The following is a 25,494-nucleotide window of genomic DNA, read 5'->3' on the forward strand; positions in this document are numbered from 1 at the left end:
GGGCCATTCCTGACCCTGCAGCGTCTGGCCCCGCCCCTAAAATCTAGTGATGCTCAAATCAGAGTTTTCGAGTGTGCCGTTTCAGAATGCCGTCGGATTCTTCCCTCCATGCCCTTGGAGCTGTGCCTCACTTTAACACGCTTTGGAGCCATGCACCTGGTCCCATTCTCCCGCCTGAGGTCTAGGGTTTGTAGAGCTCCACTAGCCCAGAGAGAAATCGTGGCAAAGTGTGGCATCTCTGGAAGGGAGATGTGTCCAGGCCGCTGGTCCCTAGGCTTCCTTGCACACTCTCTTTCAGCCACACCGGCCTCCAGACTGTGGCCCAGATGCATTCTGACCGCCGGGCCTGGGCCCCCTGCCTGGACTGCTCTTCCTGTTACCGCCTCCCGTGCTCAGCTCAGCTGTCCTCCCCCACCTCGATGGGCTTACTTGGCCATCTTCTCCAAAGGATTTCCTTTCTTCATTGCACTTTTCTTTTTTTAAAGACTTTATTTATTTATCTGAAAGAGAACACAAGAGGAAGGAGGGTCAGAGGGAGAAGAAGACTCCTGCGGAGCAGAGAGCCCGATATGGGACTCCATCCTGAGACTTCAGGATCATGACCTGAGCCAAAGGCAGTCACTTAACCAACTGAGCCACCCACGTGCCCCCGCACTTTTCATCAATGTTAGAAAATAGACATTTTTGATTATTCAACTGCTGCCTGTTGCGGTAGTCAGAAGGGCCCTGAAAGATGCCCATACCCTAGTCTTTGGAGCCTGTGATTCTGTGATGTTACAGTAGCAAAAGAGACTTTGCAGCAATAATCACAGACCTTGAAAGGGAGGAGATTATCCTGGCTTATCCGATGGGCCCAAAATCTAATCACAGGAGTTCTTAAAAGCAGACTCTTCCTCCACCTGTTCCAGGATGGGGAGTTGGAGGGATTCAAAGCTCGAGGAGGAGTCTTCATTGCAGACAGAGAGGACAATGTGACAGGGAAAGCAGGTGGTCTTCAGGAGCTAGCCTGCGTGAGGAAGACAGGTGCTTAGTCCTGCAAGCACAGGGAAAGCTCTCAAATATTTGTTGAGTGAATCAATGAATCCCAGCTTTTGTCACTCCCGCCTTTCCGGACTTGGAAGACAACTCAGAAAGTTGCTGGTGGGAAACAGCCCATGTCCCCAGGTCTTACAGCGTCTGCCCATTCCGTAGGCACACACTCGGCAAGTGGCGGGTGCCTGGCATCGGGCCCTACACTAGGACCAGAAGCTAAAATCAGGTGTGGCCTCTGCTTGCACCACCATTCCTCCTACCCCACGTGGTCACCACAGACTTAAAGTAGGAGCTTGGGGCAAAATGCAGTGTCGTTGGGTGCTGGGATGGACGGGTGTGCCCACAGCCCCGGGAGCCCGGGGAAGGCCTGCTTGCATGCAGTGAGAAGAGCATCCCCCAAGAGGACCAGAAGGTGGGGACGTGGGGGTGGACCTTCCAGGCCAAAGGAGCAGGAGCCCCCCAGCCCGGGCACAGAGAACAGCACATAGTTTGGGCCATTAGTTTAGTCGAAGGTGTGACTTGTAGAGTATGTGCCCGGTATACGGGGAGTGGTGAAGGGCCCACGTTCTGACCCCATCAGTGGCCAGACGGTGATCACTTAGGCAAATCCTTTTCTTTTCTTTTTTTTTTTTTTTTTTTTTTGCCTGACTTTTTTACTAGTAAGTTGGGAGTGTCAGTACCCACTCCGAGGGTGGCTGGAAAGACGAAATGAATGGAGAATGCCTGGTGAACGGGGGAGGGGCACTTGGTAAATGGGGGCTGAGACTCCTGGCAGAGGGGTGCAGAGCGCGGGGGCGGCAGGGAGGCTGGGAGCTTAGGTGGGGCCGGTGCCTGAAGGCTACAGGGCCCATCCAGCATCAGCAGCCTGGGAGGTTTTTAAACAAGACACAGCTTCCCTTGGGACTGTACGGAGAAAGCGAGCCCCCTCCCGCAGCACCTTCTCTCTTTTCGGCGTCCCCATCCATGTCTTGTCCCTGAGCCGAATTCTCATCTCGGTGCTGGGGGCTGCACCCTATTCAGATGTTTTGCAGAAGTGCCCATCTTCAGACCCAGGGCACTTACCCCACCACGTTGCCTTCGGGGGCTCTGGGTTCTCTGTAGTACACTAGCAAGGCAGGCAGGAGAGGGACCCCCGCCGACCGGACCTGATGGGGTGGGGGGCTCTCCTTTCCCTGAGCCCCTAAAGCGTTTTCCCAGCTGCTTCCTGAAAACATGGCGAGATTCCTCATCCCCCGCCCTCCTGAGCAAAAGCCACGGTTCTGGAAGAGTTCCTCTGGATCCCTTTCTTCATCCCCCAGCCCCACCCCCCAGGGCACAGCCTCGCAGGAGAGTGAGTGTGTTTAATTCACGGCTTCCGGAAGCGGACCTTCAGTGCAAGAAGACTTGCTCCCCCGACCTCTCTCGTTCTGAGATCTTCCCCTCCCTCCCCAGCTATTTTCCTTATACGTGATTCTGTTGCCTGGGTAGCTTGGACAGGAATCTCATGGTTTTTCTCCTCTCTTTGCTGAGTAAATCACAAAGAGAAACCAAAAACAAAATTATCCGTGCCCCGGGGTCTTCTCCTGTGAACTGAGAGTAATAATGCTGTCCTAGCCCATTCAGGCTGCTGTCACAGAATCCCAGAGACGGGGTGGCTTATAAATAACACAGATTTACTTCTCACATTTCCCTAGGCTGGGAAGTCCAAAGTCAGGGGTGTCAGCAGATTTGGGGTCTGGCGTGGACCCCACTTCCTGGCTCACAGATGGCCATCTTTCTGGCTGTGTCTCCCCCCACCCCCATCCCCCACCCCCGTGGCAGAGAAGACAAGGGAGCTCAGTGGTCTGTCTCTTATAAGGGCCTTAATCCCACTCATAAGGGCCCTGCTGTTTGGACCTGATCACCTCCCGAAGCACCCCCGTTCTCATACCGTCTGGGGGAGCACACATTTCAGTCCATCATAAATGCCTTCCCTGGAATGTCACCACATTGCTGGGAAGGTTGAAGGGTGCAGATCTGTAGAGCTGAACAGAGTTACTGGTGCTTCCTAACGTTGATCACCAGCCGTCTCCCACTTGCTTCATGACATACGGCCCCTTGCTTCTCCGGCCCGAGCCCATGTGTAGTCCTCAGCTTCCTTGCAGCCATTCCTCATTGGACCTGCAGCTGGAAAACCTCCTCCCTCATCACCAGGGCTTCCTATGCCTTGATGTTTGAGAGGGCTGTCCGGGATCCAAAAGTCCCAAGTCATGGTACCCCGTCAGGGTGTTTCAGGGCGAAGTGGTGATACTGCTGTAAGGTGTACGCACAGCGTGTATGTATAAAAAGTCCGTATTCAGGCACATAGGGACTTCATAAACTATTCCTTTTTGCAAAACCTGGCACACAGTAGTCCTTTCAGAAAGAGTGGGTCAGTTGCTGGAACATTCCATTACCGCCTCTGCCAGGTGCTAGAAGAGTGCTAGATTACTGCCAAAGAATCGGATCCCTCTGCTTTTATCTTAAACTGCATGTAAAAAAGCATTCAGACAACCACCCACCTCCGCATTTGTTGTAAAGGACAGATGGCATAGGAATGCCGTCATGTACCAGAGCCATGGCTTGGGAGAGCCTGTGGGTAAATTTTCAGGAAATAACCAGGTCTGGCTGTTAGGCACACCTGCTGTTAAAGATCAAGATGGATAAACTTGCCAATATGTAAGTTATTTTCTTAAAAAGGTGTAAGTACTCAGGGCGCCTGGATGGCTCAGTGGGTTATTAAAAAGGTATAAGTATTCAAAAGTCAATACTTCCTAATCATTTCACTGTTACGTGTGTTGGGAAGGTTATTTACATCTGCTGTGTTGAGATGGTAGAGACCCTGTATTGGGATGTGCCACCACCTGGTCTCTTCCCCGACCTCACCCCACCCGTGACACAGTGGTCCTCGGTTGAGATCTGCCACGATGGGGGTACTCACACCCTGCAAATGGGCAAACACTAAAAATCAGAGCTTTTCTTTTGGAGATGCCATGATCAAGCGTTTACCAGTTCCCCACTGAGAAACAGTAATATATGAAACCCCCCCCTTCCCCATCACATTCCCTGGTGTTGAACACCGTTAGCGGTTGGCAGTGGATTTGTGACTTTCCTCCTCCTGTTCAATTACTTCTCGTCATGCACGCACCTCCTCTTTAATTGTTAGGTGCTCTACCTACTTGAAAATACGAAGCTGGGTCTCTTTCTGCGTCGGTACATAAAGTTGTGTTTTCTTTTGAAGAGCTGCATGGTTTTTCCATTTGATGAACATGCCATAATTTATCTCATTTCCTAATTAATGGGTATTTTTAGATGCTGGGCTCTCCCCCATCATTTACAAACAACAACACCTCCCATAAAACATCCTTTAGATTTATTTCATTTGCCTATGCAAGTAGTTGTACGCGATGAATTTTATGCCAACATTTAGAGATATTTTAAATTTTTACAGATTAGAAAATGCTAAATGTATTGGTCAGGTGAAATCAGAGCTAATTTTTAAAAGTAAAGTTGTGAAAAATCGACCACATATGTGTGCTTTATTTTCTGTGCTGGGAGCCCAGTCTGTATCTTGCAGGAGACTCAGTATCTGGCAGAGTAGCTATTTAATAGGAACTTGGTATGGGCTGAATGTACCCTGTCCCCACATTCAGCTGTTGAAGCCTTAACCTCACGTGATGGAATTCGGAGGAGATGGGGCTTTTGAGTGATAATTAGGTTCCGATGAAGTCAAGAGGGCGGGACCCTCATGGCAGGGTTGGTGCTCTAATAAGAGACACCAGAAGGCTCGCTCCAGTTCCCTCTCCCTCTCTCCTTTCCTCCACCTTCCATGGGAGGACACAGCGGAAAAAGCCCTCTAGGAGCCAGGGGGAGAACCCTCACCAGGAAGCAGTCTTGCCAGCCATTCTGCCTGGATCTTGGACTTCTAGCCTCCAGAACTGTGAGAAAATAAATGCCCATGGCTTAAGCCACCCAGTCTGTAGCCTTCTAATCCAAAACCTAATTGTAGCTTTCTTTAATTCAGGTAGATGGTCTCTAACTAAGAGGCCCAGCTCAGTCTTTAAAGCCCTGAATCGCAAACCAGTGGCCCAGAGGAGCAGAGCCCTTTCCTTATTGTGGGTCACTTTGCCTCGCTCTGGCATTTCCACACTGGGGCTAAGTGTATTGACTGGGCCTATTCATGGACACGAGGGGTGGTCATTTTCTGAAAGTCTCTGCCCTGCTCTGGAAGCCCACAGAACGTCAGCTCTTCCTCGGTCCCACACTCAGGTCTTAGCAAGAGCTAGCAGGAGCTGTGACCCAGACACCTGTGTTGTTTAGTTGTAGAGGAAGGGAAGGAAGGGAGGTTAGGACCCTAAATCTTCCTGCCATCAAGAAAATAATCTGGCATTCACGCCGTGCACGGTTTCCTTGAAGACATACTTCTGGTGGGAGGCATCTGATTTCCTTGAGGCCTTTCAGGTGCACGGTACCCATCTCTTCGGGTCAGTTCAGGCTTCACTGCTCTAGCTCACATAATCCCCATTTCAAAGAGGAGCCGATGGAGGTGCCAAAGGCATAGCTGACTGCAGAATTAGCAGAGCCAGTAAACGACAGAGCCCCGTGCTTGAGCCTGCTTTTGAGTCTTCTCTCTGGCCTTCAATGCTTGAGATTGATAGAGCAGTTCCTGGGGGAGATGGTCCAGCCCCTTCCCCAATAACACAACAGGACAGCCGGAGACCATCTTATACCCTTGTGCCATCTGTGTCTCTCGGGCCACGTGTCAGGTTAGTATCGCCCGCTAACGATCAGTGAGCATTTACTCTGTGCCCAGCCCCTTGCTCAGTGCATTTCGTGCTTTATCTCATTTCCTTCTCACGACATCCTTTATAAATTTGCACGGTTATTCAAAATCTCGCTTTAGAAGAGGACTTCAGAGTCCTAGCCGCACATTGAATCCCCTGGGGGAGATCTTAAGCACCCCGATGTCCAGGGCTCACCTCAAACCAGTTAGAAGCTCTGATGCGGGAGTCGGAGAGTTCCTTGTGTTAACTGTGTGAGATGATGGAAGTGCTAATTATCTAGATCTTGGTGATCATTCTCAGTGTCTGTGAGTATCGAATCATCCCATCGAATGCCTTATGTCCACACAAGTATATGTCAATCTCTCAATAATGTTAAACATTTAAAAACCTAGAAACAGTTACCAAAGATTATAATGCCTAAGTGCCCGATGGAGAAAGTTCTTGGACTACAGGGAAGAGGGGGGCGTGGAGATGCACCCCCAGTGGTTTATTTGCACCCCCGTCATTGCCTGGTTTATGACCCATTACCCTGTTCCTTCCCCGGGACTGACAGATCCCAGCCAGTGACATTAGAAAGAGAGACCGGCCTCCCAGTCTTCCCGTTTCCTTGAAAGCCGTTGCTGTCATTCCCCTTTATGCTGAAACGTGCCCCCGCATGCTGCCGAGCCCTCAGTCGCCAGATGTCCGCGTAGACCATATTTGACATTTCCACCCAGCAGGTCGGTTGTATTTTAATGAGAGCGGCACGGAAGATCCTGAATGGGGTAGCAGGGTCCTCGGGGACTGTTCCAAGTGAAGGCCATCGCAACTCGAACAGTTATCCCAGAGAAATCCCCATCTCTTGGCAGATGTCGCTGCTGCCCTGCGGCAGGCTCAGTTTATGGGGCTCCCATGAGTCCAGCCTGGCCCCAGGGGCCCTGCACAGCACAGACAAGCTCATCTTCCAGTATACTCCACGGAGGCAACAAAAGGAAAAGAAAACACAGCCCTTGTCTTCAGCAAACCTAGGCTTAAATTGGAGTGGCCGGGCGACTATACTGAGGAAACGTTGATTTCTCAGTCTTCTTCTGACTACTTGGTGTCTGCCTATGTTTAACCGTGAATAGTGGCGAGAGAGGCTGCCCAGTCGAGCCACCACCTGTTTTGGTTTGTCTCTAACTAGCAATGTGGTTTTTTTGTTTTGGGTTTTTTTTTTTTACATTTTTAAATAACTGAGGGAAAAAATGAAAAAAGATGAGTACATTTTGTGGCATGTAAAAATCACATGGAGTTCCAGTTCCAGGGTCTCTGAAAGCGTAGCTTAGGATAACTGTCCGCCCTTAAAAGCCACACACACGCTGATCCCCGCCCTCCTGCCACGGAGCTCATACACCTGTGGTCCTCCTTGGTTATCTCTGATGACTAAGGATCACCCCGGCTAATCACTCGCAGGTACAGCTTTTGCTGCACGTCCCCTCTCTCCACTTAAGCCGGGAATGCATTTCTGGGGAGAAATTTCTGTCCGCATTAAATAGATCCTTAAAAGGATCATGCACTCCTTCCTTCTTTCTGTTTCATTGAACGCTGGAAACGTTATCAAGGGAAGAACATTCATCACTCTCACCCGAAAGCTTGGACCGGGGTAATTTTGCACTTCTTTTTTTTTAAATGATCAACACCACAACAAAGCTGGATTAAGTTCTCTCTTCTTTCTCCCCAGCATTCAGTGCGTACCCCACTAATCCAATTTATAGGAAATCCTCTCCGGTGAACAGGACAGCCTGCGGGTTTGCCCACATCGGGCTGGCAGAGAACAGATAGGCTCATTCATTAGTGTGGGTTCACACCCCAAAGGGTTACTGTGGCCTTCTGCCTGCTGGAGTCGCTTTGCCGTAGATACGGGCCTTTGTATGCCCATGGGAATAATGTTAATAGTGCTGGCTCCCATTTATCGAGCACTTGTTATGAACGTGGTATTTCGAATGGATTATTATCTTGTTTAACTATCACAGCAGCCCGGGAGGCAGGCACTCCTTGCTGTTTCCGTAGTAGATGAGCTGCTCGGGGTCTCCGCACTTGTGGCTGCTTCTGCCTGATTGCTCCCCCCATATCGGCATGCCCTGCTCTCTGGCCTCCTGCAGGTCTTGGTTTAAAGATCATCTTCTGAAGAGACGCCTCTGCCGACCATCCATTTAAAATTTCAACAGATGCCCCTCCCGGGCACCCCTGATCTCCTATCCTGCTTCATTGTTATCATCAGGCGGCACACTGTACACCCAGCCTTTGTATTGCCTTTTCTCTCAGCATATCGGCTCTGTGAGGATAGTGGCTTCTGTTTTCTGAAGGGGTTCGGGGACATAGACTCTCAACAGACCGTGGTTGAACGAAAAAATAGATGTAATATCACCGTAAACCATCTTACAGACTAGTAAACAGAAATTCAGAGAAATTAGCGAACATGCCCCAGCTTATGTGGAAAGCAGAATTAACCCACACCTCGGACCCTCAAGTCATTACGGTGCTGCACTGCCAGCTCCTGGCCAAACCCAGCTCCTTCTAGAAGTGTGGTTGTGTTAGGAAATAAGACAGAACTGCTGCCCAGGCCGTTAAGAGGCTGCCTCGAAGTCAGCTTCAGGGTAACAGGGATGCACGTTAATGGAGGGGCCCTCTCTGGGTCCTCCTCTGCCCTAGACACTGTGCTGGTTGAAATGCCACGCTCCAGGGCTCAGCGCAATGCCCAGGCAGATCGTTATGATGGGCAGACCTGCTGTGTGTCACAGACTGTTGGAACCCAGGGCCGGGGGGGCAGAGGGGGGGCAGGCAGACACGTGGCTGCCCTCAGGAGCTCATGGTGTGTGGCACAAAGCATGTGTGATGATTTTTCTGTATCTGATGACTGTGGATCTTAAAGTCACAGGCGTAGACTGGGTTGTGGGGGGATTTTTGGCAGCCATTCTGCCTACGAGGCATATCCAACATCATCTCGTCAACAACATCCTGGGAAACACATGGTTTTGGGAGCCAGATGGAACTAGGTTTGACTCTGCATGCCTACTTACTAGCTTCTTAGTGAGTTCCAACTTTTCTGGGATGTTACAAGGAGCAGAGGTAATGGACATGCCTAGCACAGCACCTGGAGTGTGGTAGGGGTCTGGTAGCAGGCTTAGCCACCCTGGTGAGTTACCAGTGTTGTCATTTCTTATCATTCAGCTTCTGGACAGTGAATCCAGTGCCCACAGGTCAATAGGAAGGACTTAGTTTGGGTCTCCCCCAGGTAATAACAATAGCTCTTTATTTAATGAAGACTACCCTGTGTGTTAGTCACTGCACTGAGTGTTTTAGGACAATAATCCTATGAGTCATTATGAAAACCCATTTTACAGAAGAGTAGACTGAGCCACAGAGCAGTAATGAAGTTACTCTACTTGTCCCAGGTCACACAGCTGAGCCAAGAACCATGGAGCTAACCTGTAGTTTGATGTTGGGACCCTTACTCTACATCCTTATGATGGAGTCCCCACTTGGAAGTAATCCAAGTGGGAGGCTTGAGAGCCATTGCTCTGGAAAGCACCAGAAAGTACCAAAGCCTGAGCCAAGAGACTCGCACAAGCTTCCTGACCTTGGGCCCCTGAGCTCAGCTCTCTGCATCTTGCTTTCCTCATCTAGAAAATAAAGGGATTGCTCTCGATGTTGTCCAAGGCTTCTTCCCACTCCAGGAGCCTCTCATTCTGGGAAATGGCTCTTTCATTCGGCACCCTGCAGCTCTTCCAGAGTCCGCACACTGTGCCCTTAGAGTTGGACCTTGGTTGAGATCCCAGCTTTGCCACTCCCTAGCTGTATGGCCTCTCTGAGCCTCGGTTTCCTAATTTGCAAGCTGAGCAGAATCATCCCATTTGCATGGAGCAGTCCAGGGAATTGAAGGATTGTAGTATACAGGTAACAGAATCTCATCAGGTGATTTAAGGTGTTCCAGGGAAGGGACCGTTTATGGGGTGAGTGGACCGCACCGGAAGTATCAACAGGGATGTTGGGGCACCAGAGACTCGCAGAAGCAGCAAGCTGGTACCATTTCTGGACCAAGAAACATGTGTCAGTTTCTCAGGGCTGCCGTCACGAAGTACCGTGGTTGGCTGGCTTAGCAGACACACAGTTTCTTACAATTCTGGAGGCTGGAGGTCTATGGTCAAGCTGTCTGCAGGGTTGGTTTCTTCTGAGGCCTTTCTCCTGGGCCCACAGTGACCATCTTCTCCTCTGTACCTGTCCAGATTTCCTCCTCTTGGAAAGACACCAGTCATCCTGGGTCCAGGGTCCAGCCCGATGATCTCATTTTCACCTAACACCTCTTTGAAGAGCTTCTCCCCCAATCTGTTCCCACGCCAAGGCACTTAGATGTCATGTGAATTTGGCGGGGGGGGGGGCGGGGAGGACGGACACATCTCAGCCCTCCCAGGAAGCAAAGGGAAGAGAGAATGCGGCTTGCGTGCAGTGAGAGCTGGAGCCATGGCCACCAAGCAGAGGCAGAAGCAGGAGGGAACACAGGCCTGGCGGGAAACACTGCCCAAACTGGAGAGGGCCCGGGAAGGAGACCCCCTCTCTTGCCTCCCACCCTCCAGCCTCTGGCTGATGCTTCCAGCCAAGAAGCAGCCCCCCAGGATCCCAGGTAATTCCGTGTGCATGTCGCAGGGCACACAGAAGGGCAGAGAGTGGTGCCGGAGCGGACAGACAGAGGGGACGGTCACCTGGCTCCTGAGAAACACTCCGGAACTGCTCCTTCTTTCCAGGCAGAGGGAAGAGAGCGAGGAAGGGGGCTGTGGGCCCTCCCGACCTCACCGGTTCTTGTGAAGTCCTCGCCTTTTCTTGGAGCACATGAACGGGTGAAGCATAGAGAGAGGCACAGTGCACTCTTCCACGTGGACGCACTTTGTTTCCGTTCGAAATCGCAAAAAAGCGTCTCGCGCTCTCTGCGGCCCATTAGCTCCGCCTTCAGCCAGGCTCTAGCCCGCGGCGTTCGGCCGGTCAGAACCGCTGGGCCAGCCCCGTTGTCTCACCCTTCTTGGTAAGCAAATGAGATAGCCTCTGGTGCAGTGCAGCATCTAGCTGGACTGGTAGGGAGAGGCAGGCTCATTGTTGGTTAAAAAAAGAAAAATTAAAATCTCCATGCCAACAGGCTGGTCAGCAGGTCTGACTCCTATTCATTCTTTTTCTGTACCTGCTGAAATGTCACAGGGGCTCCAGAGCCCCCAGGCAGGCTGTGGTGCTGTCCTCGGCTCTTGTACCTGCGCTGGCTTTTCTAAGCTTCATAATATGCTCAGTTTTGTTCACTGGTGAGTTTAAGACCCACGTCTTGGATTCTCTATAGGCCTTCCCATGGGCATCTCTTTAAAATATTTCTTTTTGCTGGCAGAGCTCGGCTGGAGAGTCTTTAATGACCACCGGGAGGACAGTGGCCTAGGCACGGTCAGAATGTCTCTGTTCAGTATCTGTCATCTCCTTCTGTCTGGTGGCCTGGCCACGAGAGCCTGTCTCGTCTCAGAGCTGGTCTGACAACACACGCTTCTCCTGGTGGGTTTTCTGCATGGCGGGAGATGTGAAACTGCAGACCAGCCAGCGTGGTTTCTCTCTTGGGCTTTTCTTATCACTTGTTGTCTAAAATGGGCAGAATCACTTACCTTCTCCAACTTAATGATTGTCTGAAAAATGGCAATCTTAGGTTTGGCCTGAGACAGCAGCTCAGGGCGCTCGAGGATCGAGTGGATTTGGGGTCTGGGCGCTGTGTCCGTTTCTTCGGGCTGCCCTAACAAAGTGCCCCAGACTGTGTGGCTTCTGGTTTTTTCTTCATGGTCCTCAATGCTCAGAGTCCAAACCCAGGTCTTGGCGGGGCCATGCTCCCTCCTGAGATTCTCGAGAGCCATCTCTCCCTGCCTCTCCCTGCTCTGTCAGCACCAGGCAGTCCTTACTGAGGCTGCGTCACGCCAGCATCTGCCTGGTCTTCCCCAATCTCCCTTCTGCCTCTGTTTCCCCGTCGTCTCATCAGGGCCTCTTCTGATCACTGGACTAGGGCTCATCCCTATTTAGTGACGTTCATCTTAACTTGATTATATCTGCAGAGACCCTATTTCCCAACAAGGTCCTGTTCACAGGTAAGAGGGTAGGACTCAGACATACCTTTCTGGGGGAACTCAGTTCAACCCACAACAGTGCTTTTCCTCTGCTTCTGAACTGCAGAGTGCTCTCTGGTTAAGAAGACCTTCTTGCCTATAGAATCTCCTAGGGTCTGTGCATCTGACCAGGAATTATCCCCCTCATATTGGCCCAGGACTCTAGAAGGACCAGGGAGAATAAGAGGGGTTTAAAGAGAGTGGTTGGAGAGAAGTGGGGAGGACAAAGAGAAAGCCCAGGGGAAGGGTGGGGGTCCTGGGGAGCCTCGAGTGTTGTTTATTTTGTGCTAGTTCTCTCTGAGCCAGGCCTTTCGGAGACTCCGTTTTCTCAGAAAGATGAGGATGGGGTGGAGGCTTGGATTCGATAACCTTCTGAGGTTTCTTCTAGCTTAATCTTTGATTCCACAAAACTAGCAGCGCGGGCAGAGAGCACGGCCCACCCAGGGAAGTCCAGCCAGCTCTGAGCAGTGGGTCTGTCAGTGCAGATCTGGACAAGCAGCCAGCTTCAGGACCCACAGTCCTTCGCTTCAAAAGTGGGCAGAGAGGACAGCTGGGTGGCCCAGTTGGTTAAGCGTCTGACTCTTGGTTTCAGCTCAGGTCATGAGCTCAGGGTGGTGAGGTCGGGCCCCACACTTAGCATGGAGTCGGCTTGAGAGTCTCGCTCCCTTTCCGCTGCCCCTCCCATTTGTGCTTACTCTCTATCCAAAAGAAATAATTATTCTTTAAAAAATAAATAAAAGTGGGCAGTAAAAAAAAAAAAAGATAATTTTACATGACAGGAAGGCAGAATTAGCTAACACTACTCTAGGAATTATATCATGATACAGAACAATATCAAATAACTCATTGTATCCCTCAGACTTACGCAATGTCATATGTCAGGTATATCTCCAAAATAAGTGGGCAGAGAAATCGATCAAGAACTTCTATAGAGCCGCAAGAAGAAGACAAGCGATCCAACAACAACAGCAAGAAATGAACGAAAACTTGAACAGGAAGTTCCCAAAAGAGGGTACCCACATGGGCAGTGAACCCCTAAAATGTGTTGAGCTTCATTAGTCATTAAAAAATGCAAATTACAGTCCATAATACAATACCACTGTGTATCTACCGCAAGGTTGAAAACGCGAAGAGATGGGCCCTTATCTAGCGGGAGTTAGTTGTAGGAGTGTGGATCCGTGAGAACTCTCACGCCTAAGGACTGAGAACATAAAGAGGAGGAGGAACCACTTTACAGGATGTGCTTGGGCTGAACATATGTACTCCCTGAGACCCAGAAATTGACACATACAATGCCAAGAGAGATGGTTAGAACTTTCACAACTGTAAAAGCCCAAATGCCCATCATCAGTGTCATATATAATGATATATATATGATAAATATATAATTGGTAGCATTCACATTATAGGTAATTATACAGCATTAAAGGAACAAACTCTTACATGCAATGACATGACTGCATTTCTCAGGCATTGTTCTGAGCCAAAAGGCCAGTCATCAAAAGTGTATGATTCAATTTATATACAATTCAGAAACTGATTAAACTACACGAGGATCTCAGAATTTGGCAAAATGGCAAGATGACAGGCATGTGTGTGGTTGTAAGGGGCCATGCTGGTCTGTTAGTGCTGTTCTGTTTCCTCACCTGGGCTCTGGTTACAGCAGTGAGTTGACTTTCTGAAAATTCATCAAGCGGTGTACTTAGGGTCTCTGCCCTTTTCGGCATGTATAGTACACTTCAATGAAAAGCTTCTTATAAAATCACAAACATGAAAACGCTCTGTGGGTCTTGGTTAAGAAATGGTCACCAGTCACCAAACCCTTCACGTTCATAGCCATATCACAGTCTCAGCCAAATATTCTGTCCAGGGACAGATAGATCTTTGAGCCAAGCCTGCCCACCCAGAACATGCCCACGGCACCTCCCGACTCTGTGTGTGGGGACCACTCGGGTTGTCCCACCTCCATGTGTCTGGTGCCTGGTGCATGGAAGTTCCTTGCTAAATACTAATTGAGCGGATGAGTGAGTGAGCAAATGACCACCAGCCTTTTGTAAGGTCTCAGCAGCCCTTTGTTCCCCATCCGCACTCACTTTCAAAAGTCCCAGTAAATTCAGGCTTCGGGTGGGAGGATTTTCGTTTCTTCTCTCTGTCTGCCCAAGAGCTTTTGGAAAGGAAAAGATTTAAAAAACAAAAAGTCGAAGCTTTTAATTTATATGATCAAAAATGAGTCCCAGGTAAAATCAGCGGGGGATTTTAAATTAAGTGGTTTTTAATAAACTCACCTTCTGTCGGGTCACACACAAGAAGAGAGCTCTAGCACTTCAAAGCGGGAGAGAGGAGAGTGGCGATTTCGAGGGTCATTTTCGTGAATGTTTCCAGGATGAAAGCCCACACAGTCCCTGGAGCCGCTGGGATGGAAGTACGCACAGTGCCCACTTCAGCCTTTGTTTCTCTGGTTCAAACCAGCAAAACCACAGGACACGCTGAAGGACTAGGGAAACAGATTTGTATCTTCATGTGTGGGCCCTTGGAGTGCAGGAAGAGAGCCAAGAAAATGCAGACAGGAGCCAGCATGGACTCAGAGCAAAGGAAAAGCAATATCCTACAGATTCCTGGGGGAAAGGGGAGAAGAGGTCCTGGTAAATAAATCTGGGAAATACTGGATCCAGTAGCCCCCCTCGGGATTCACCGTGCACACCGGTACAGCCAACTCTGTTTAAAGCCAGCGTGTCCTAAACTTAATTTCCTGACTTAATGCTGTTTCCCATACACCTGTTGTAACGCACTGTGGTTTAGCGTGTGTGTGGCCACTGTGAGTTTAGGAACAGAGGATTAGTCTGAAACCTGCTCTGATCTCATCTGAAGTGGGCACAGAGCCTCCGTTTCCCCTCCTGAACTAAGGAAGCACGGGGTTTGGGTTGACCAGGCGGGTTTGAGCCATTCTCTTTAGCTTGAATGGAAGCATGTTGCATGGAAAGAAACAATGGTAGACTTCCTCTGAAACAGAAGGCTTTTGTGACGCCGAAGAACACCCCAGGAGGTGGTATGACGTGCCCAGGACCTCGCTGAGCGGGCTCAGACAGACGCAGAGAGAAGAGGCTCTCCGAGCCACACAGGAGAGAGATGACACGTTCACTCTGAAACACTGTGCTGATCGCCGTCACTCTTGGTTGGCAGCCAGTCACCCATGCCCTTGGGGACCGGATCATGCCCCCACCTGTGCAGAAGCCCTCCCATTCCTGGCTCCCGTGTATCACTTGGTTCTCCCCATAAGTTTTCAGGCAAGCAAACCAGTGATGGCCTGTGGTCTCCAGGCAGTCCTTCAAGCATGTACTTTTGTTTTTCCAAGAGCTACCTGAGTTGTTCGGGCTTGAGGCCACAGCTGTAATGAGTTCTCGCCGTATCTAGTCTCGAGCGTGTACGCAGACACACGCACACACCCAGTTTTCACCCACACTAGACAATTTTAATGTGACCGCCGCTTAATTTTCATGTTTTTTGAGAAGAGGGGGGACATGGTCATGACCTTCTAAAGGCTGCCAGGACCTGCTAGGCGGCAGCGTGGCATGGGTGAAAGGTCACAGATCAGAGAGCAAGACTAATTTTGCCCCTCGCTGCTATGCGTGAGCCTTGTCTCTCCATCCGTCAGATGGGGATCACTCCGTCCACCCTGCAGGTTTGTCCTCAGACTCGGAGGGCCTTTAAGGAGGGCAAGAGGTGCTGGAGAAATGGCGAGTGCTACCAACACCGTCACCGTCTTCCATTTCTTCTCCTTGCATTCCCAACGGTAAGAACCAGTATCTGGCTCGTCTTCAAAAGCATTCTTCCCCCCCTCCTCTCTCCGTAGACACCCACCTTTCTTTCCCTGCCATCTTGGCTCCTGAGCCATTGCTACATACTCCGTTTGGAAAACAGAAGCATTGCGGTCTGATCCCACAGATGACATGCCCTACCGCTGGACCAGATGTTCACAGGAGAAGCCTTTGATTTTTAATTTATGTATTCATTGATTTATTTAGTGCCGGTCTCTTAGGCTCGCAGCGCAACAGCTGAAGGTAAAGCCCTGCCAGCCCCGTGCCTCCCAGCCAGCCCCGCTGGGAGTTCCTGTCGCAGCGAAGGCATGCTGCCTGTGTGCAGAGCGCTGGCCGCCGGGGCCAAGGGCTCTCCCCACGCTCCCAGACCCCCCACAGCAAGTAGGGAAATGGACCACGCAGCAGCAGAGGCCAGGCAAAGGCCAAAGTCAAGCCTTTTTTCCTGGCACCACCGTCCCACTGACAGCAGGAGGGCTTAGTGTCAGAGTCTGACTCCTGGGCAAGCATTGCAAAGCCAAATCCGTGTCATTTCAGCTCGAAAGGGCCCGAATTCAGAAGGGGCCGTTTGCATCATTTTAACCCGCAGGCACTTAAAAAGCTGGCTCCCACATGGCTTGCGTGCACACACTCTGTACTCGTTCTGGTGGGAAATTGCGCAAGTGGAGTGAGGGATAATTAGACACCTTAATGAGCAAATGTATAGTTTCTGTAACTGTTATTTATAAGCTTTTATGTACCACTTCATATTTTCAGAGGCCTTTACAATCATTAATTAGGCTATCTCCCCAACACCATAGGAGGGAGGCCAAGAAACAGCCAGAGTTCTGTTTCTCCCGAAAATGTTGTTTTTCGGCTTTTGTACAATCTGCATGCAAACTCCTAACCTTTGAGGAAACGGGCAGAGTCTCTCACTCGTGCCTGTCTGTGTGATTATATGTAATGGTGTGTGCTGACACCTTAGTGGCTTAGGAACATCCTTGATGCTTGTAATTTCACTTGGGGTAGATATTCTTTCCTTTATTTAATGTTTTTTTCTTCTTGTGGATCCTATCACTTAAGAATCCTGAGGGACCTCCTAATCATGCCGGCTGTGACACCATAAGCTGCCTCTTTGACAGAAGACTGGGAAGGAATGTGGTCTTGCCCCAGTATTTCTGAATTTCTAAGTGTCCGAGGCATTCCACACACAAGGGGATTTTAAAGACTTTTAGAAAGATGCGTGAATTCAGGCTGGCAAGTGAATTACTGGGTATGCATATTGATTATTGATTAATTATTTCTCAGTTCAACCACATTGAGCACTGTGCCTGCTGTTCTAGATACTTCTTAATATTGTTGGATTTTTAATTTGAGGTAGAAAAGAACAATCATGGCATATACCAGATACTTTTAAAGATATGCTTTTTTTTTTTTTTAAGTCCTCATAATTGGGACATCTGGGTGGCTCCGTCGTTTGGGCATCTGCCTGGCTCAGGTCATGATCTCAGGGTCCTGGGATCGAGTCTCGCGCTGTGCTCCCTGCTCAGCGGGGAGCCTGCTTCTCCCTCTGCCTGACGCTCCCTGCTGCTTGAGCTCTCTCACTCTCTCTCTGTCAAATAGAAAAATAAAATCTTTAAAAAATAATAAAAATAGAGTCCTCATGATCATGTTGAAGTTAGTGTGGGATTGTCCCCAAATTACAGAGAAGGAACTGGGGCTCAGAATCCTGATGACTTTTCTCAAGAGATATTGCTGGTGAGAGAAAATGTCAAGACTCAAGCTCAGAGCTTCTGTTTTCAAGTCCACGTGGAAAAACTTGGGGTATCCACGTTAAATACAGCTTCCACTTCTGTGATGGTTACAGAAACACCTGTTTTCCCAGAATCTGTTCTACGGCCTCAGCACGAGGATGTGGGGACATTTATTGTACAAATAACCTGTGGTTAATTACAGATTTATGAGCAAAGACAAACATTTTCACCTGTGCTAGACAATTTTATGTGGCCACTTTTTAATTTTCATCTTTTGGGCGAAGAGGGGGAAATGAGTCATTACCTTTTAAGGTGTGCTGTTCAGACGTGTTGGCAAATCTTCTCTGCCTGATAGATGTGCACAGCCCTGGCGGGATGCGCCTGTCTGACCCGACCTTCACGTAGGTGATACTCTGCACCCTTTAGCTTTCAGGTCGGACACCATTTATTTCAGGAAGCTTTTCCCTAATGCTTCCCACCACACTCAATCACAGCCTGATTCCGTACCAGCTCCTGTGCTTCTTTTTTTTTTTTTTTTTTTTTTTAATTTATTTAACAGACAGAGATCACAGGTAGGCAGAGAGGCAGGCAGGGGGGTGGGGGAAGCAGGCTCCCCGCTCAGCAGAGAGCCCAATGTGGGACTCGATCCCAGGACCCCGGGACCATGACCTGAGCCGAAGGCAGAGGCTTAACCCACTGAGCCACCCAGGCGCCCCAGCTCCTGTGCTTCTTACCCTGTCACAGTGTTTGTATTTTCTGGGTTACCCCCTCCCTTCCCCATTAGGTCTTGCTCCATAAGAGCAAGGACTGTATTTTACAAATCATGACATCACCAGCTAACCCAGTGAGTAATAGGAGGTCCTCAAAACACAATTGTACATGAATTCTAGAAGAAATAACTTCTGAATGCATGATGAGAGACCAGACAGGGGCCCCACTGGTTTATTGGATATGTCAAGAGAAGTCCACATCTGACCAGGTGGTAGGTCCTGGGAGCCCTGTTTCCCATCAGTTCCTGTTGGCCTGTGTTGGCCAAATCCACGTTTGGCACTCATGCTTACCACGAGACAGCCCTTCAAAACATCAAGACAGGGCACCTGGTTGGCTTAATCAGTAGAGCATGCAACTCTTGGTTTTGGGGTTATATGTTCAAGCCCTTCATTGGGTATATAGATAACTTAAAAATAAAATCTTAAAAAACAAAAAAAGGCATTGAGACATATATCCCATAGACCCTACTGGCACAGGGAGGATGCAGCCTTCATGTTCTAAAATTGAAGGATGAAGACCCTTTCCCCGCCCCGTCTGGGAAAAGGCACTAACCGTGACCCTGAAGAGTCACCTTCTTAGCACCTCACTTCCCACAGCTGTCCAAAAGCGATGATAATGAGCAGCCTGTCTCCTTTCTAAGATGTCATGGAGTCAGAAGAGGATAAATGTGGAAGCTCTTGAATGCGGAAGCCGGCAGTGGAGTTCATAAGCTTTGTAATCTGCTTCTCATGAGTTTTTTGTTTCGTTTGGGATTCTAATTGACTCAGGGAATGGACAGTAATATATTTAGCCAACCTTCTGGGATCCTAAAGAGAAAACCAAACTGCGTATTCGCTCGTCAAGTTTGCAGAGAAAGACCTAGTGAAATGGCAAGATGCCGTCATGCCAGTTTTGCTGGAAGGAATAGTCTGTTGGAAAGAAAAACGGTAAATCATGGCAAGATGGGCCTGCTGTGCCCGGCTAAGGAATTACCACTTGTTCTTTAGACTGCCTGAGATCTGAGAGGCCTCTGAGCCTGTGAAGCGACCTGAGCACCATTTTAGGTTGGCTTTTCTGAAACAGATTCCACTGTGGTCCCTCTCTTGCTCAAAATCCTTCAGTAGCTCCCAGGTGCCCTGGGCAGGACTTTCTAACCTGTGTGGCATATGTGGGTGACAGATGTGCCAAAATGGTGATCCCTTCAGCCGTGGGGGCCCCTGAATGGGACCCGGGGCAGCCAGACCCTCTGAATGAGCCCTTCCAGTCACAAGTAAGTTGGAAGGACATCATTTTCTGTGTAAGAAGTGACACGAAAATGCTTGGAAAGCATCTCTTTTGGAGAGCTACGAGCCCTTCCTGATGCATCCCCTGTTCACTTGCTCGGGATCGCCTCCTGACATTTGCCCCAAAGAGCTCTAGTTCAGCCATCCCACCATCACACACCCCAGTTCCCGCATGCGCCGTCCTGCTGCTCTGCCTTTGTCTTCAGATGTCCCTACCTCGTCTGCCTGACCCGGTCCTCGCCCTGGATCCTGGCTACTGAGGCCTCCCTCCACGTTCCCTAAATGAACAGTGCTTGTCCTCAGTGTGCACCTGAATCGCGATGGCTTGCGTGTCTTTTGTGGCTGGGTCTGGCCAAGACTGAATGTTCTCCATCCAGTTGAATTAATATTTTGAATGAAACCCATGAAATCGGGAAAAGTAGGGATGAGTAACACACACAAGTCTATTTCCGTTGTTGACACAGCGTAGGTGCTCAATAAATTACTGGATGGGTCAGTAGAGGAAGAGACGCAGAAGCCGCTCACATGTGGAATCCGTAGGACACCATGATGGTCTCAACGTAAGAGAGGAGGACGACGGAGAAGTTCGAGATGTTTTAGGGCAAACAGCACCCCCAACATGGCAATCCTTACAGCTTTGGAGACTGGACCCCAGCTAACTTCTCAGACGTGCGCCCCATAGGTCAGGATTAGGATGTCTACTGCAGCATTGCTTATAATAGGAGAAACCCAGAAAGCAGCCAAAATGTCGTTGGGTCGGGAAATACATAAATAACCTGTGGTCTCTTCATACAATGAGTAAAGTGATGGCAACGAATAGACTAGATATTGAAATTTTCACCTGCTTTTAAGTCTTAAAGACATAAAATTGGGTGAGAGGAGAAATTAGAATGTAAGGGAGACACTCTGAGACAAAGCCCCATAGCTTGTTGATTAATACATGCGTAGAGAATAAAACTAAACGCATGCGTGGAAGGGAAACCCAGCCACCTCGGGATAGTGGTTACCCTTGGGAAAGGGAGAGCCCGAGTAAGATGAAGGAGCTTTTGATTTATCTGTCATGTTGTATTATTCACAGCAAATGTGGCAGTGTATTTCTCATTTATTAGACTGGAGTGGTGGGTATTTGTCATTTTAGTTTCAAGAATTTTCTGTTGTTTTGGAAGAGTTCATGCTTTTAAAAAATTAACATCACAGGGGTGCCTGGGTGGTTGAGTGGGTTAAAGCCTTGGCCTTCAGCTCAGGTCATGATCCCAGGGTTCTGGGATGGAGCCCCGCATCGGGCTCTCTGCTCAGCGGGGAGCCTGCTCCCCACCCCCCGCCTGCCTCTCTGCCTACTTGTGATCTCTGTCTAATAAATAAATTTTTTAAAAATTAACATCACACAACGGAAAAGGCTGGGGGACCAGGAGAATAAGCCTGTGTTTCTGCATTTAGGCTCCTGTTCTAGACACCCACCTCTGTTCAAGGAGTCTGGCACGCAGGGTGGGGTCACATCGGCCACAGAGGACTTGCCAAGCCTTAACACCATTTAAAGGCATCAATTCTCAGTTCAGTCCCCTGAGACTGATAGATCTATCGACATCTCTAGGGACTCCAGAATGTGCATTAATCCCTTCCATCACTGCGTATGGCTTCCACCCTCTCCCCATTTTCTCTGTGTATGGAGCATCTCCCCAACCTAATTAGATTTAGTTTCTGCAGTGAGATTTAAGGAAATTCTCTTATGTGTTTGACTGGGATAGATATTCTTGAATACCTCACTGTGTTCTCTTGCTATGTAACTTTGTAAATTTTTATTTTCTTTTCTTTGTCCCAGAAAGAAGCAAGTAGCAAGCTTATGGTGAATTTCATTATTTCTAAAGCTGCTTCTGTGAACAAAGTCAGTGGTGTGCTAGAACTAGCTGGCACTGACTTGGGGTGTTGGCGGGGGTGGGGGGAAGACACGTCAATTGTGTGCATTTCTTCCCAACTGGGTGTTCGGGACATCACATACGTAGCTTGAAATCAGCCATGGTGGGAGTATTTATTCTATGGGAATCAGCAAATGCTACCAATCAAGTTTTAATTTTTTCCCCTTGGAGAGCCTGTAATCAGATATTTGCTAGCCTACCCCTGAGGGGCATAACCGCTTTCTGAGTTGCACAGGGCAAGTAGCATTTTCCTTACTCTACACATACAGAAACCAAAAGTCACGAAAGGAAAAAGTCTTGGCCTGAGTCACAGGACTCCAGTGCTGGGGCTCTGGGATCTCTTGTGTAGATGAAGAAGCAGTGGCTTTAGAGCCAGCCAACTCTGAGTTCGAATCTGCTAGAGCTTCTTTGATACTGTGAACTGGTCAAGTGTCTGAATCAACCCCTCAGTTTCCCTACCTACAAAATAAGGGTGATGACATCCAGCCTGTAGTGATGTTGTGAGCATTGAGTGAAAAGACATGGGCAGAACCTAGCAAACCGCAAAGGAGATATGCAAAAAAGGTAATTTGAGCTTTTGACTTATGGGTTTAGATCTGCGTATTACCCCAGGCTGACCATTATCATGTACGTTTTTTGTTTTTGTTTTTGTTTTTTAATTTCAGTTTTACTGGACCAAACCACTTGGATGAAATGGTGACTTTATTTTTTTCTTCACATACGTACCACTGGAATTGGTTTTTTAAAAAAGCCTCAGAGTTGACATTTATGTGGGATTTGGGGGTTCAGATTCTTTCCAAAAATGTTAGCGATATATGTACCAGGTATCAACTAAGATCATTCGTCATCTCCTGGAGTTTTCTTCACCGGCCATTCTGCTGAGCTAAGCATACTGGGTAGGATTGATTCGGGGGCCCATGGGTGCTACAGTTCCATCCACCAAATTAACTGCAGTGGCCTGCAGGGAAATTCTCCTGGCTCCTCGTGTTCCCTGCTCTGGGCACTCTCTGCAGGTTCCAACTGCCCTGGGAGTGACCATGCTTCTGAGTCATCCAGCAAAGCCAAAATCTGCTTTCCTTTTTAGACTGTCACTAGTTAATTTTTGCCTGAGTCATAAATTTCAGATTTTTTTCTAATATTTAAAAAAAATAACAGAAAGGTATACAATGACAATTTCTCTCGCTACACAGCGCCCAGGTCCCTCCCCATGAAAACTAAAAAAAACAAAACAAAAATGGAGCTCATCAGCGTCAGCACTGCCTTCACCGTAGCTTACACCTGTGTTGGTTGTGGGGACCAGAGAAGACTTTGGAAGTCAGGAGCGCTGGAACAAGCGTGTATGGCTTGTCAATAAATGCAAAGTCAATTGGCCAGACTTACCTAGAATAAAATTGCAGGAGAGCTGCTCTTTATCTATAAAGATAAACGGGTGCAGATTGTACAAACAGCTTCCTTCAACTAAACCTAGGAAGGTTGTCCTATCTCTGGGGGAAAAAGAAAAGTAGGAAGGAACCTAATGCTTATAGGGAATGGAGTACATCGCAGGTGCAATATTATGCTCTTTTTAAAATGAGTGTGGCCAAATAGCATGACATAATTGTAATTATACCCTTTTAACCACCTTTATGTGTTCAGTTCAGAAGCAGTAAGTACATTCGCATGGTTGCGCAACTATCCCCACCATCCCGTCTCCAGAAAGTGCTAGGCTGTTTTGTCCATCTCACTTAGTGTTTGCAACAGCCTTTGAGGCCGCTGTAACGTTCTCTGTCCAGTGAGGATATTGCAGAGAGAACGCGTCCCTCCCAGAGCCTGGGATGGAACCCAGCTGTGTTCACTTCCAGACCGTGGACAGCGTGTGCCTGGCTCTGCGTCTCACCGTTGCTTTTCCCTCTTCCATCCTCTGCTGTTGCCCAGGAGTGATCCTGCTACTTCTGGACAAGCTGCGGAAGATGAAGTGGGAGCAGATGTGGCGGCTGACTGCAGAGAGGGAGCTCATGGGCATGTTGTCCACCTCCTTAGCTGACCAGGTGAGTGGCCAGCCTAGAAGGTAGAGTTATTCCTAAGCAGCCTTGTACAGTTTCTCAAAGAAGCCTGAAAGTTGTTGGGTCTGGACAATTTTCCCACCCATTATGTGACCGTGCCCTGGGTTCGATCTGCCTGGTGCTTGCCTAAGTCAACAGCCAAGTTTGTCTGTGAAGTCATCTGTCCATTCGGCAACCTTTCACTACATGCTCTAAGTGTGAGGGACGATGTTCAGAACTAGGATTGCAGAGATGATGAAGGATACAGTCCTTGGCCTCAGAGAGCTCAGTTTATTGAAGCAGACCAGTAAGTAAATGACAGTCAGATATGCTAAGAGGAGGTCGCTCTCTCCATCTGGGTGTGGGGTGTGTAGCTCCTGCTACTTATGACCCCAGAAAACCACAGCTTATTTCCCAGACAAGATTTCATTTTGCTTTTCTCACTTCTACAGCAACACCTTTTCTTGAGAACCTGTGCTATCACCCGCGCATTTAAATGGAAGGGACAAATCTAAATTCCTGGCTGAAATAACTGGCTTCTAATCTAGGCAATCGGAAAAATCCATGCGCTCCACCAGACCATTCATCAAAGTCCCATGTCTCATTTTTGCTGGGAAGTGTGGGTGCCCAAGCCTCTGACCTTGGCCCTGCCAGGGTCACACATTTAGACTTGGCATTCCCTGTGGTGTAGCAGGCCATGTTGAAATGGAGACAACACTTCTCTGGGTCCTCTGCATCTTTACCCTTTCCTGTTCACCCAAAAAGCAAGCCCACTCCCATGTTTTTCCTCCGTGTTCAATGGTCTGATTCACCGTATTTTTGCCAAGTTTTCTAATGCAGAGGAAGCAAGAAACTCTACAGGGTTACTTTGCTCTTATTTATTTTATTATTATTATTACTATTATTATTATTATTATTGGCATTGTTATTCAGTATTTCCGAAGCAGCCAGAAACTAATTTCCTTTTTCAAACATGAGATCCGGTATAATGCATGAGTTAAAAATTACCCAGGTAGCTGTTTTTAACCTGAGGGGAAAACTGTCCTCCGTCATCGTATTTTAAGTCAGGTCACAGTGACTCAAGTGTGTCCCCGAAAGCTAGCAACTGCATGTTCCTGTCCAATGAGGATAGTTTATCCAGGTATCTCCTCCTGCGAAGGCACATAATTCACCTCCCGGCACCACCTGTCAGCAGCTAGTTAATAAGTACGGCCTGGTGCAGCGAGAGCTTGGAGAAAAGCCCAAAAGAAGGAAAGCCTCCCTAGAAAAGTCGGAGTTGGATCTGGAGGTGGGGAGTGTGGAGTCGGGCACCGTGGCCTACAGGAAAACAAGGTGCATCCATCATTGAGTCCGCGAGAAGCCCCAGGAAGTGCTGCTAAAACAGAATCTGTAATTTGTCTCAGCCCCTGAATGAGCAGAGCCACTTGTCATCATGCAGTTTCCTCTCCTGGAGGCTTGGGATGGATGACACAGGGCTCCTCGATAAGGTGGGAAGAGGGGCAGAAAAGTGACTTCATTTAACATCTGCCGGCTCGGGGTGGGGGAGAAGACACTCGCTGTCTGCTCCCACATCCACTTGCCTTCTGGGGACCAGTGGAGCCCATGGGTCTCGAGTCAGTGTGGGACATTCCCCTGTCTCTGTCCAAACACAGCTGCTTGGGTCTAGGGGTGGGAGATGCCAGGAGAATGCCCACCGTGCAAGCCAGCGTGGGTCCTGAGCGGGAGGTTCAGGAGAGTCCCTTGCCCAGGAGCTGCTCTGTACCTCGAGAGTTGGCATCGTAGGTGAGACCCGTCTGACTCTTGTCGCTGTCTGGCTTTTCTCCCCCAGGATATTTTCAACGCTGTCATTAAACAGAACCCCTTCCTCGTGTATCAGCTCCCCTGCTTCTGGAACGTGCAGCTGTCGGACCACACCCGCTCTGAGCAGTGCTACAGGGACGTGTCAGATCTGAAGGTAGAGGAAGGCCAGGCTGCCGTGGGGGCGGGGCCAGGCTGCCGTGGGGGCGGGGCCAGGCTGCCGTGGGGGCGGGGC

General features: G+C 49.1%; 1 protein-coding gene across 6 annotated transcripts in view; it reads left to right on the forward strand.

Moving 5' to 3' along the window:
• LARGE1 (LARGE xylosyl- and glucuronyltransferase 1) overlaps positions 1 to 25,494 on the forward strand; it is a 524,421-nt gene that overhangs the window by 417,252 nt on the left and 81,675 nt on the right. For all 6 annotated transcript variants that reach the window (XM_059402154.1, XM_059402152.1, XM_059402156.1 and 3 more), the window contains 2 exons: positions 23,356 to 23,468; positions 25,291 to 25,416. In XM_059402154.1, the coding sequence (XP_059258137.1) occupies positions 23,356 to 23,468; positions 25,291 to 25,416 (239 nt within the window). The remainder of the gene's footprint in view (positions 1 to 23,355; positions 23,469 to 25,290; positions 25,417 to 25,494) is intronic.

This window comes from Mustela nigripes, chromosome 6, assembly GCF_022355385.1.
Source record: "Mustela nigripes isolate SB6536 chromosome 6, MUSNIG.SB6536, whole genome shotgun sequence".
In the NCBI taxonomy this organism is placed as follows: Eukaryota; Metazoa; Chordata; class Mammalia; order Carnivora; family Mustelidae; genus Mustela; species Mustela nigripes.